Source organism: Aquarana catesbeiana, linkage group LG12 (genome assembly GCF_042186555.1).
Source record: "Aquarana catesbeiana isolate 2022-GZ linkage group LG12, ASM4218655v1, whole genome shotgun sequence".
Lineage (NCBI taxonomy): Eukaryota > Metazoa > Chordata > Amphibia > Anura > Ranidae > Aquarana > Aquarana catesbeiana.
Genome location: NC_133335.1, coordinates 27,217,453 through 27,230,924, shown reverse-complemented (window position 1 = coordinate 27,230,924; position 13,472 = coordinate 27,217,453). Strand labels below are relative to the sequence as shown.

General features: G+C 45.6%; 1 protein-coding gene across 3 annotated transcripts in view; it reads left to right on the top strand.

Moving 5' to 3' along the window:
• LOC141114043 (uncharacterized) overlaps positions 1 to 13,196 on the top strand; it is a 64,646-nt gene extending 51,450 nt beyond the window's left edge. For all 3 annotated transcript variants that reach the window (XM_073607490.1, XM_073607489.1, XM_073607491.1), the window contains 2 exons: positions 5,395 to 5,543; positions 11,774 to 13,196. In XM_073607490.1, coding sequence (XP_073463591.1) covers positions 5,395 to 5,543; positions 11,774 to 12,908 — 1,284 coding nt within the window. In that variant the 3' untranslated portion in view covers positions 12,909 to 13,196. The remainder of the gene's footprint in view (positions 1 to 5,394; positions 5,544 to 11,773) is intronic.
• Positions 13,197 to 13,472: the final 276 nt, after the last annotated feature.

The window sequence follows — 13,472 nt, the reverse complement described above, 5'->3', positions numbered from 1 at the left end:
AAAAACAGAATATCTGCCCCCATCTTGTGGTATTGTTGGAAGGCCTTGGTCCGTTTTATGGGGGAATTCAAGCCCTGTGTGTTATGTGTCATTATGGTGTAAATAGTTTTATTCGTACCCGTCATGGTGTTTATGTGGAAGGCTGTACTCACGTTTTTGATGTCGCGGTAAATCTGAACGGAAGTCTGCAGAGTTATGTTCGTGGATCTTTGCGTAGGGTAGGAGTGCATCCAGGGAATAGATGGGATAAAGGGAGGGAAAAGAGACAGAGTTAAGATTATCAAAACCTTTACAATGATGAATTATGTCTAAGTGTTTCAACATATGGAACCCATGGCAAAAAGAGAGTTCCAAGAAATAAAAAGGAAAGAAGAAAAAAATCAAATAAAGTAGAAAGGGCACCAAAAAGGCGCCTGCACACTGCATTGCAGTGTGACTGCAGGGGTTGTATTTCCCCTGTGTAATAGTCGTGAAGTTGTCTCCCCTGTCCAGTTGAGACAAGTTCACCTTGAGTGGCATGTGGTTCACCTCCAGCCCAAATTTATCTTATCGTCTAGGGGGGACGAACGGGTCCACCCACCATTAAATTGCGAGAGAGAGAGAGAAGAAGGAAAAAAAAAAAAAAAAAACAATAACAAACAAAGAAAAAGGAGAAAAACTCTCCCCTCTCTCCTCCTCTCTCAATTCTGGGATCAATCATTAGGAAAAATAAGAGAAAATTCAATAGTGTAGATTTGAATAGCAGCCATCTTCCCATCTGGGAAACATTTTAAACCTAGTTTATAACCTCTAATAATGTCTACTGTTAAGTTAGTGTAAAACAGGAATCTCAGGAACTACCAGACGCAGATGTCTGGATTTTTAAGTGTGGTTACTAGCTACCAATGTGTATCACGGTCTCTTGGACCTAATTGTGAGATGGTTGTCTTAGGTTGGCTTCAGGTGCCTGATGGGGAATTTCTGGCTCTTGATCTTTTTTGCTGGGACCACAGGGGAGAAACAGGTCGACCTTTGTCCATCCGGGCACTGTTCTCTTGCGGTTCCGAGGAGATAAGTCCCAAATCCTGGAGTATAGCTTCCCCTGACTGGAAGGTAGCAAAGGAATGTGATTTGCCTTTGTAGGAAAACGACAGTCTAAATGGGAACGACCACCTGTATTTAATATGGCGAGCGATGAGTTGGTTAAGTAGCGGCTTCAATGCTCTCCTTTTCTGGATCGTTGTCTGGGCTATATCTGCGAAGATCTGGATCGGATATCCTGAGATATTTATGTCTCCTTGATTTCTTGCCTCTTGCATAATTTTTTCTTTAATACGGTAGAAGTGAGGCTTTACTATCACATCGCGTGGTAGACCATCCGATCGAGGGGCCGCCAGGGCCCGATGTACTCTGTCGAGTTCCATCTGATGAGGGGCGATGTCTGGTATCAATTGTTTCATTAAGGTGTGAATCGATTCTTCTAGATCCGTTTCCGATTCTGGGAGGCCCCGCACGCGGAAGTTATACCTCCTCGATCTATTTTCTAAGTCCTCGATTTTTGCGTTTGCTTGATCCAATTGGTCCTGTAAGGATGTTATCATTTTGGAATTTTGGTTCACACGTTTTACTGTCCCGTCCATCTTAGATTCGATCGTGTCCAATCTCTCTCCTATGTTTTGAAAATCATCTCTCATTCCTGTGGTGATTATAGTGCATGCTTTGGATAGTTCCTGTTGCAGGAGTGCCGAAAATCTGGCAAGGAGTACTGTGTCTCCTGAGTATCCCTCTGTGGGTGCAGGTGGTTGTAAGGAAGCCGCACTGCTTTGGCTTAGGGCTATTTCAGCGATCTCTGCCATATGTCTGTCTGTGGAGGACGCTGGGGAATCTGTGAATAGGGGTCTGTCCAGAGAGCCTGACTGGGGGGATAGCTGTGGCTGCTCGCTTCGTGGGGACAAAGGCCCCCCCTCAGACTGAGATGAGAAAGGGTCCCTGTGTACTTCAGCCATGAAGGTGGTTATAGGGCAGCTTGCCGCAGTCAGCTGTTTCTGTCCTCCCCCATAGAGAGTAACTCCTGTAGCTGACGCCATCTTGGGCTGGAGGGGGCTGTGCTGTGTCTGAGGACTAACCTGAGCTGCGGTTCCCTGGTTCGTCTGGTGAATTGTCCAGTTCTGGTGGTGGATGGCTGGGGGGCTGCTGCGCTCTGTAGTCCCTTTAGCTGGCTGTGCCGTTTCCTGCGGAGTTTGCTTCTGCACGCCGCCGCGTGCAGTGTCTCTCCTCCCCGGCGCCATTTTAGGTGAGGAGGAGGGCTGCAGCTGCTGGGCCCTGGAGGCCCGAGTCGTTCTAGGGGGTTTGTGGCTGTTTGTTACGTTCCCTGCTGCTCCCCGCTGCATAATCCGCGCCCGGGTAACTTTGTGGAGGTCGGGTGGCAGTCCGATCGTCTCTGATTGCTTTAAAATTAGCTTTCCAGCCGGAGGTGAGCGGAGCCCAGTCAGTTCATGACCGCTCTCGGCGCCGCACGCATGCGCACTCAATACCATTTTTTGTATTAAGTTGGTGTTTACAGTGACAATGGGTGTTATTTAATAATGGAAAAACCACTTGGCACTACAAGTGCACTAGGAGAACCTAGGAGACAGCTAAAAGAAACACAAGCAGTAAATCAAAATAAAGATTTGATCAGATCAAATTTTTTTTAATATCTAAAATAATTACAAATTTGATGGCATAGCAATGGCCTCCCTACCTTTTAAAATAATCAACATATTTTTGACGCACTTCACGGGCGCTTTGGGGGGGCAAGCCAGGACGGCCAGTTTCCAGGGCTGTCAGTGGATTTTCTGGAAGTCCGGCTTCAGGCCCAACTGAGGCAACATAATTCGGAGCATTTCTCTTCAAAAAGTTGTGAAGTATGAAGCATGCTAGAACTATGTGGTTAAGTTTGTACGCTGCCATATTTATTGCCATAAGAAATAAGAGGAACCGGCTGGCCATTATCCTAAAGACATTCTTCACGACTTTTCTGGCTCTGGCCAGCCGGTAATTAAAAACCCTCTTCTCCGGGGTGAGGGTCCTCTGAGGGAATGGCCTCATCAGGTGATTACACAGACCAAATGCTTCATCAGCGATAAAAACAAATGGGAGTCCTTCAACGTTCTCTTCCACAGGTGGCAATCCCAAGCCACCACTCTGGAGACGTCTGTAGAACTCGGTCTGGGCAAAGACTCCACCATCCAACATCCGGCCATTCTTCCCCACGTCCACATAGAGAAACTCGTATGCCGCCGACGTCACCGCCATCAACACAATACTATGAAACCCCTTATAGTTAAAATAGTATGACCCCGAGTGGGGTGGTGGGATGATGTGGACGTGCTTCCCATCGATTGCCCCTCCGCAGTTGGGAAAGTCCCAACGATGAGCAAATTGGGAAGCCACAGTCTGCCATTTCTGTGGCGTTGAAGGAAACTGTGGAGTCAAAAAAGAAAAAAAAAATATTAGTAATTTTGCACATAACATTGCAAGCAGATTTGACACAAACATTCTTGGACAACATCAGTATAACATTTATTTTAAGGAGAATTTAAAGACAAAAATATAAGGTCCACTTATCAGATTCCTCACCACTCTGATAGGCCCATTGGAAACATTTTATGGGGGGGGGGGGGTTATAAATGAGTGTTGGACCCCAAAAAAAGCCTCTGGCACTCTGCCTGAATTTAAGGACAACAATAACATTTGGACACATTTTAGGGGGTGTTTAGGGTAAAGCACTACAATGTAGCTGCCAAAATACATTGTTAAGTGACTAGGCTAGGTGTATATGGGCCCAGGATAGAAGGCAAATATGCATGAAGGACAAAAAAGCAGCATTAAATGCTTACAGCATGCATGAGGACAAAGGGGACATTCACAGCATATTACAATCATGGAATTAGGGAATGATGAAAGAAATACAATACATTAGCATACATTAAATACATAGAATGTGATGTTAAAGGAGAAAAATTACCCCAATATAGTCCTTCTGCGGGACCTGTATGATGGCAGAACAGGTCTCTGGAATAATGAACCCCAGACCCTGATGGGAGATGCCTGTAGATTACTTGAGGTCCCGTAGACCTCTCCCCTGTCGCCAAGTACCGCAACGTGGCGACTAGCCTCTGCTTTAGAGTGATGGCTTACCGCATGCAGGTGTCCTGCTTCGTAATATAAGGGGACAGCAAAGCCAACAGATGGTGAAAAAGCGGGTCCCTCATCCGGAGAAAATTCCTGAAATCATCAGAGTTATTCTCCTGGATCTCACGCAGCAAAGGCATATGAAAGAATTAGTCACGCTGGAGCAACCAATTCTTGGTCCATGAACTCCTCCCCACCCTGTTCATGGACTGGGCTTGGGGCAAAGCAAGAACCCAAACACCAAGCCCCCGCACAGCACGAACTCTACGACAAGTACGTACCCGCAACATGGCTTCAAAACGGTCGGCTGGTCAGAACGAACTAACAGAACGCACTGAAGAACAGAAAGGCCTGCGAAGAGCGAGCTTAAAATCAGAAACAAGTGGACAAGAACGCACTGAAAAACAGAAGCGAACTAACTACACGCACTGAAAACCAGATACAAACTCACAAGCTCAAACTGAAGAGCAGTAACGGACTGAAAAGCACGAAAGCTGAAAAGCGCGAATCGTCTCTCACCAAACTTCTACTAACACAAGATAAACACGAGCTTAGCAGAAGGAGCCCAAAGGGTGGCGCACTGGGTATTGAACTTTCTAGTCCTGTCGTACATCACCTCGTTCTTGACGGTCGGAATTTGGTGTGACCGTGTGTATGCAAGGCAAGCTTGAGCGGAATTCTGTCAATAAAAAACCATCCACGTTTTTTCGGACGGAAATTCCAATCATGTATACGCAGCATTACATGAAAGCAAGACTAGGGGCTTATGCGGGGCTTCTCTTTGCTCAAGGGAGAAAATGGAGCAGCAGTAGAGTGGAGGTAAGATAAGTATGTCCAGTTGGGTGGAGGCATTTAAGTTTGCATACCTCCTGACCAAACAGTCCTGCATTATATACACCACTGTGATTCAGGGGCTGGGATTTCTGATCCACACTTTATTACATTTTCATGTGTTTACATCAGTTAACTTGCATTTCCTGCAAAAAAAAAAAAAAAAAAGAATAAAAATGATAATTGTTGCTTCTTTGCATACAGAAGTAAACAATGTAACAACAATAATTATTACAAGTATATCTTCCTCCAGCACTAAGTATGACCAAAAAAAAATAAAAATAAATCCATTCATAATATGTGCCCTTAACTAATGTGCCATCCAGAACTCCTCTCTCGCTCTGCTCCAGTCATGTTATTCTTCATTAAGGATCTTACTCACTCCACTCTCTGTTGCATCTGTTTCAGGAAATGAAGAAAGATGAAGCCGTAATGCAGAGGCTCCTGCAGTCCTATAAGCTCATGCTGGGATTTTATGGCATTGAACTAGTAGACTCTAAGACTGGAAAAGTGGCCCGGGCAGATAACTGGAAAGAAAGATTTTCTAACCTTAATACGTGAGTTGTAGATTTTTTTGTATATGTAAAAGAACATCAAGCTCTTGAAGACGCATCATAGGCCTCTGCCTTCAAAGAATACAAAGCCTTCTCTGAATGGCTGAGCAGCACTCAACCTGACTCTATTTTGTATCGGGATCAGGACGGGAAGTTCTCATGGCACTGCCAGGACACAGGACTGTATAATGTGAGGTAGCTGACAGCTGCTGCAACTGTTATGCCGCGTACACACGAGGGGACTTTCCGGCATACTTGGTCCGGCGTACCGGAGTCCGTCGGACAATTCGATCATGTGTGGGCTCCAGCAGACTTTTTTTTCTCAAAAGTTTAACAGTCTTAGATTTGAAACATGTTTCAAATCTGTCCGACGGACTCGAGTCCGGTCGAAAAGTCCGCTAGTCTGTATGCTAGTCCAAGGGACAAAAACCGACGCTAGGGCAGCTATTGGCTACTGGCTATGAACTTCCTTGTTTTAGTCCGGTCGTACGTCATCACGTACGAATCCGTTGGACTTTGGTTGATCGTGTGTAGGCAAGTCCGTTCATTTGGAAAGTCCGCCGGAAAAAATCTGCCGTAAAGTCCGCTCGTGTGTACGCGGCATTAGTGAAGTAAAATAGTTTGTTTGGTCCAAACAAACTATTAAAGTTAAATGAAACATGGAGATCAGCTTTAATTGAAATACATATCTGATTACAGTTTTAGCTGTTCTCTATTCTTTACAGCCAGTTTTTAAAAAAATTATACCTCGCTAGAATAAAACTAAAAACAGCAACAAAAAACAGCTAATATCTAATGGTGCTAGTGTACAAGTTATAAATAAAGTTGTGCTAATTTAAACAATCTCTTTAAAGAAAATTATAAATAAACCAAGTGAAAGTGAAACACACAAAGTAAATCGATCAAATAATACAAACATATGCAGTAAATAAATTGAGTAATAAAAATAAGTGTCCATATGCATCAATAGTGCATTATTAAATACAAAAATAAAGTGAATGCCCATATACACCAATAGTGCAGGAAATAGTGTCCTTTAAAAAGCGTATACACAAATTATAAGTGTATGGAGGAATGGGTAAATTTGGACAATGAGGTCCACAACAGATTCTGGGTGACCGCCCTCGCCCTTTAATGCCACAACTGACAGAAAAGGGGTCTGAACCTGGAAATGAAGCTCTATATATGATAACCCTTACTAGAGCTGGTGGACCCCCTAAAGAGCAGGGTCATAAAATCAGACAGATATTTACATAAAAAGCCGGCTAGCTAAAAATAAAACAAATAGAACACCCGTGTGTCGGGGTCACATGTGGCGTGATTGCGTCAGCACAACGCACCGCCCTACAGGTTTTCGCAATACCTTGCGAACTCTTAGGGCCCCAGGAAGACGCAAGGTATTGCGAAACATGTAGGGCAATCACGCCACATGTGACCCCGGCACACGGGTGTTGTCATGTACCAGATAAGACCAGAACTGTGTGGACTGCAACAGAGTGAACCAGACATAAATAGGTGAAAGTAAGTTTATTAAGGTAAATGCATATACATGTGAACACACCACCAATACAGAGTGAACAAACCAAACAACCAAACAGTGATAATACACAACCAGCATATGTAGCAAAAGGGAGTACCAGAATCGTAGTCAAGCCAGGCCAGGGTCATAAACAGGAGATCAGTAGCTGGGAAGGGAAACAAACAGCACAAGAGAGGATGGATGGATCACAGGAGGGACGGGTCAGGTACAAGGCTCAGGGTCCAGGGTTCAGGTAACAGACAGGAAACAGGATCAACAGGTTCCAGGAATCGGGCTTCAGGTTCAGGGTTCAGGTTCAGAGGAGCAGGCTGCAGGTCAGGGCTCAAGGACAATACCAGGGCAACATGAGTGTGCACTTGCCGGGTATTTATACTGCAGCTCTGCTAATTAAGGTCAGGTGACACCTGTCTGCAGAGGGGAATACCTGCTCCATACTGCCAGGATTCCTCTGCTGGTGGACGCCAGTATTGCGGCCCAAAGGTGACAGAATACAAGCAGCATAAAAGCTCCTCTGACAGCTCCAAACTGCCAGGAGACACCTGCTGGTGGACCTCAGTACTGCACGCCAAATGATCGATATTACCAGTGGAGGAGACCTTTCCTGACAGTACCCCCCCTCGAAGGAGTGACCTCCGGATGCTCCAACTAGCCGTTGCTGGGGAAAGTCCATGGTGTCGAGCTGGGCAGCGGGCACCTCAAGCTGGGCAGCAAGCAGCGGCACATCAGGCTGGGTAGCGGACAGAAGCACATCAGGCTGGGCAGGGGGCAGGAACACATCAGGCTGGGCAGCAGGCATGGGCACTTCAAGCTGGGCAGCAGGCTTGGGCACTTCAAGCTGGGCAGCAGGCTTGGGCACTTCAAGCTGGGCAGCAGGCACGGGCACTTCAGGCTGGGCAGCAGGCATATCAGGCTGGGCAGCAGGCATGGGCACTTCAAGCTGGGCAGCAGGCACGGGCACTTCAAACTGGGCAGCATGCATGGGCACTTCAAGCTGGGCAGCAGGCACATCAGGCTGGGCAGCAGACACGGGCACTTCAAGCTGGGCAGCAGGCATGGGCACTTCAAGCTGGGCAGCAGGCACATTAGGCTGGGCGCAGGCACGGGCACTTCAAGCTGGGCAGCAGGCACTTCAAGCTGGGCAGCAGGCATGGGCACTTCAAGCTGGGCAGCGGGCATGGGCACAGGCTGGGCAGCAAGCTCCGGGTCATCAGGCTGGACAGCAGACAGTGGCACATCAGGCTGGAGAGCGGGCTCATCAGGCTGGAGAGCGGGCTCATCAGGCTGGAGAGCGGGCTCATCGGGCTGGAGAGCGGGCACATCGGGCTGGAGAGCGGGCACATCGGGCTGGAAGGTGGGCTTATCAGGCTGGGAAGTGGGCACATCAGGCTGGGAAGTGGGCACATCAGGCTGGAAGGCGGGCACATCAGGCTGGAGAGCGGGCACATCAGGCTGGAGAGCAGGCTCATCAAGCTGGAAAGTAGGCACTGGCACCTCCGGCTGGAACACTGGCCCCTCCGGCTGGAACACTGGCCCCTCCGGCTGGAAAGTGGACTTCAGGACATCGGACTGGATAACAGGCACTGGGAGGTCGGACTGGGTAGCAAGCACTGGGAGGTCGGACTGGGTTACTGGCAGGATCATCTTGGTTGGAAAAAACTTTCGTTTTTTCTTTGGCTTAGCCACTGAAGCTCTGTAGGTGAGGGGTACAGCAGACTGGAAAGGAGGATTGGGATATGACAGAGAAGAGGCAACAGTAGCTGGGGGAAGTTCCTGTGGGTTTGTAGGCAGCTGAGAAGAAGCAGGTGGGTTGAATGCAGGATAGGTACAGGGAGCAGAGACCGGATATGAGTATTTGGTTGGCAGCAGCGTATACTGAGTTTTAACTGAGGTTGACATGGGTGATGGGGAAACATACATTTGGGTAGGCTGGTTTTTGGTGGCAGAGGTAGTTTGTTTGACTGGAGCTGATTGCATCATGTCAGACCATGCTGAAAGTATAGGTTGTACAAACTGTGCTTTTAAATCTCCCTGTCTAACAAAAGACTGAGCAGACACAGTGCACTCCGCAATCACCTGTGGGGAACAGGCTGAGTAGTGCTCACAAAAATCGTCGGGATCATCTTCAAAAAGCCACACTAGGGATACAACCTGATTCATATCAAAAGGAGGAGTGAAACCATCACGGCCCTCTGGAATACAGGGCAGGGCCAGCTCAGTACATATCTTGATCAAAGGCTGCACCTCCCCAAACAATATATAACCCTGATCGACCAGGGAGTGAGCCAAACGTATAGTTGCAAACAACTGGTCACTAGACCATCCTTTCAAAGCCTGGCGGCAATAATCACCACTTTCAGATGCCAGCAGAGAAAAATAAATAACCTCATCGGCATTCATGTTTGCAACCAACTGAATCAAAATGGTTCCCCTGTGCAGCCACTTCCGGTCAGGGATGGCCCTGGTATTCTGTCATATACCAGATAAGACCAGAACTGTGTGGACTGCAACAGAGTGAGCCAGACATAAATAGGTGAAGGTAAGTTTATTAAGGTAAATGCATATACATGTGAACACACCACCAATACAGAGTGAACAAACCAAACAACCAAACAGTGATAATACACAACCAGCATATGTAGCAAAAGGGAGTACCAGAATCGTAGCCAAGCCAGGCCAGGGTCATAAACAGGAGATCAGTAGCTGGGAAGGGAAGCAAACAGGACAAGAGAGGATGGATGGATCACAGGAGGGACGGGTCAGGTACAAAGCTCAGAGTCCAGGGTTCAGGTAACAGACCGGATCAACAGGTTCCAGGAATCAGGAATCAGGCTTCAGGATCAGGTTCAGGAATCAGGTTTCAGGATCAGAGGAGAGGCTGCAGGTCAGGGCTCAAGGACAATACCAGGGCAACATGAGTGTGCACTTGCCGGGTATTTATACTGCAGCTCTGCTAATTAAGGTCAGTTGACACCTGTCTGCAGAGGGGAATACCTGCTCCATACTGCCAGGATTCCTCCGCTGGTGGACGCCAGTATTGCGGCCCAAAGGTGACAGAATACCAGCAGGATAAAAGCTCCTCTGACAGCTCCAAACTGCCAGGAGACACCTGCTGGGGGACCTCAGTACTGCATGCCAAATGATCGATATTACCAGCGGAGGAGACCTTTCCTGACAGGTGTTCTATTTGTTTTGTTTTTAGCTAGCCGGTTTTTTATGTAAATCTATTTGTATATGCCCTCTTGCGAGCTCCGCTCGTTTTATTTAGCATTAAAGCTTTACTTTTTAACCTACTACACGATCAGAGTCCCTCTCTGTTTGCTCACTGGCTTTAAGGCCGAGTGTGTTTTTTCCAGATTGAGAACATCTATCTGATGAGTGCATCATCGCAATTTGGCGAATCTTTCATCAGCTATCTGAGGCAATTAAAGGGCCAGAGACATTGAAGGATCCACGTGTCCCTGCAGAGGGCTTAATCTGTCTGATTTTATGACCATGCTCTTTAGGGGGTCCACCAGCTCTGGTAAGGGTTATCATATATAGAGCTTCATTTCCAGGTTGAGACCCCTTTTCTGTCAGTTGTGGCATTAAAGGGCGAGGGCGGTCACCCGGAATTTCTACCTGTTGTGGACCTCATTGTCCAAATTTACCCATTCCTCCATACACTTATCATTTGTGTATACGCTTTTTAAAGGACACTATTTCCTGCACTATTGGTGTATACGGACATTCACTTTATTTTTGTATTTAATAATGCACTATTTATGCATATGGACACTTATTTTTATTACTCAATTTACTCCATATGTTTATATTTTTTGATCGATTTACTTTGTATGTTTCAATTTCACTTGGTTTATTTATAATTTTCTTTAAAGAGATTGTTTAAATTATGCAACTTTATTTATAACTTTTACAGCCAGTTTACACATTGCAAGGGCATAGTTCGGGAACTGTATACAAAATCAAAAATTACATATATTGTGCAGGCTGTCAAAAGAATTAACAGGTTTTTTTTTTCTGAGTACCCCTGTAATATAGTTGTATTACTTGTTGATCTCGCTAGTAGATCTGTGTTGCTCTTCCCTAAAGTTACAGCACTGAACTTCATACTGTATGTTCCTCATTGCTGACCCTGCCATGTCGTGATCCCCTTTAATTACACGTCACCCCTGACTCATGCTTGTTCCTTACTCCACCTATGGCATGCCTCTGTTCTTCATTCTCCCTGTGTTTTGTTAGGTACTTCTGCTGCTCCCCTACTTTGCTGGTGGCTTCATGATGCTTTTGACCTCAACTTGCCCTGATCATCTGGTTTACAGTTCTGGCATAGTAATTGGGTGCTAAGTCCAGGGGTACAACTTGGCAATGACCCGGGCCTGTTCTAAGTGACTTGCATCTTATGTGGTTATCACCCCTTAATTTACAGCTTTACAGATTGCATAGCTATATGCCTATTGGTGCTCTATTGTCGAAGGAATTATGAGTTGCCTGGATGATTCATTTATAACTACCAAAGGTGCTTTTGGAAAGGGCAAGAATGAATTGTGACATGTTGCTGGCCCACTAGTCAGGAGCAATATTTTGGCTTTTAGTGCTTTCACTGTAAAAACAGCTGTTAATAACTATTTATAAAGAACAATGTTGTCATGCTCATAAATATTTCGCAATCGATGTATTGATTTTTTTTTCACAGTAACACACACAACAACCTCAAGATTACACGTATTCTTAAGTGTTTGGGGGAACTAGGCTATGAACGCTACCAAGTCCCACTGGTCAAGTTCTTTCTGAAGGAGACCTTGTGTCATGGTAACTTAAAGAATGTAAAAACAAGTGCTCTGAACTATTTCATGTTCACTGTGAAGAACAAGAGTGAGCGCAGGGAGCTGGTGCTCTTTGCCTGGGAGCACTACGAACCAAAAGAGAAGTTTACCTGGGGACCCATGGAGACACTCCGAAAATTCAAACCTCCAGCACCTGTGGAAAAACCTGACAATGAGTCAGAATCTATGGACATAGAGTATGAAGATAAAAGATTCCAAAAGAATGGTAGGTCAAAAGATGACAGTGAATTTCAAAACAAAGCCAGAGAATGCGAGCAAGAAAATAAGGGTGCAGGGAAATCCCATTGGCTAAAAAGATTATTACATTCAAAGAAAGGTTTACCGACAGAGTTTGGGTCAGAAGACAAGATGAATGGAAAGCAACCAATGCAGTCTGGAGCAGTAAATGATAAGGATTATAAAGGAATGGAAAGTGAGTCAGTAGATAGCAAGGAGAAAGAAGGAACACCAATCGACTCTATGTCAGGCAATGACAAGGAGAATAGAAAGACACCAACAATGTCTTACTCAGGAATTGAGAAGGTAAACAAAGAATCACCAATAGAGTCTAGGTCAGAAGGTGACAAGGAAAATAAAGAGACCCCAACTGAGTCAAGAGAAGACAATGAAAATGAAGATTCTCAAGTGGAGTCTGAGTCAGAAGATAAGAGGAAAGGTGGGCCACCAATGAGGTCTGGTTTAAATGATGATATAGAGAAGAGAGGTTCACCAACAGAGTTTGGGTCAGAAGACAAGGTGAATGGAGAGCAACTAATGCAGTCTGGGGCAGCAAATGATAAGGATAATAAAGGGCCACCAACGGAAAGTGAGTCAGTAGATAGCGAGGAGAAAAAAGGAGCACCAATGGACTGTGTGTCAGACAATGACAAGGAGAATAAAAAGCCACCAACAGATTCAGGGTCAGAAGACGAACAGGAGAATGGAGCTCAATCAATGCAGTCTGGGGCAGTGGATGACAAAAGTAATACATTGCCACCAACATAAGAGTCACAAGGAAAAAAAAGAGACGCCAAGAGGTTCTGGATCTGAAGAAGAAAAGAAAAGGAGTTTGTAGATTACATATTTAAAAAAAACTAAAGAACAAAATGTAAAATATCCCAAGCTACCTCTACTCTCCAATCCAGTTAATGAGGATCACTGGTGCTCTGGATTATAGTCTCTGTAGACCAAGATACATGCACAATCCAGAGAAAAAAAGCCCTCAGTGAAGATCAACTCAAGGATATCCAAGGAACATTAGAAAACAGCCACATAGAATCCTACTTGTTTTGGCTATTCAAGCCTCAGTCATGGCTCATCCAATGGCCGAAACACGTAAGATTTCTATGCGGCTGTTTTACAATGTTCCTTGTAAATAAATGGATATTCTTGAGCTGATCTTCACCGAGGTGCTAGGTTTGTTCTCCTGTTTTGTTTGGGCTTCAGTGATTGTTAACTTCCCCAGCAGTAGCACCTCAGGAATGAGATATGCATATATACATTAGTCCATGCTGGACCAATGTAGCTATGCAATTTAAAGCGGAGTTCCGCCTGGGTAAAAAAAAAAAA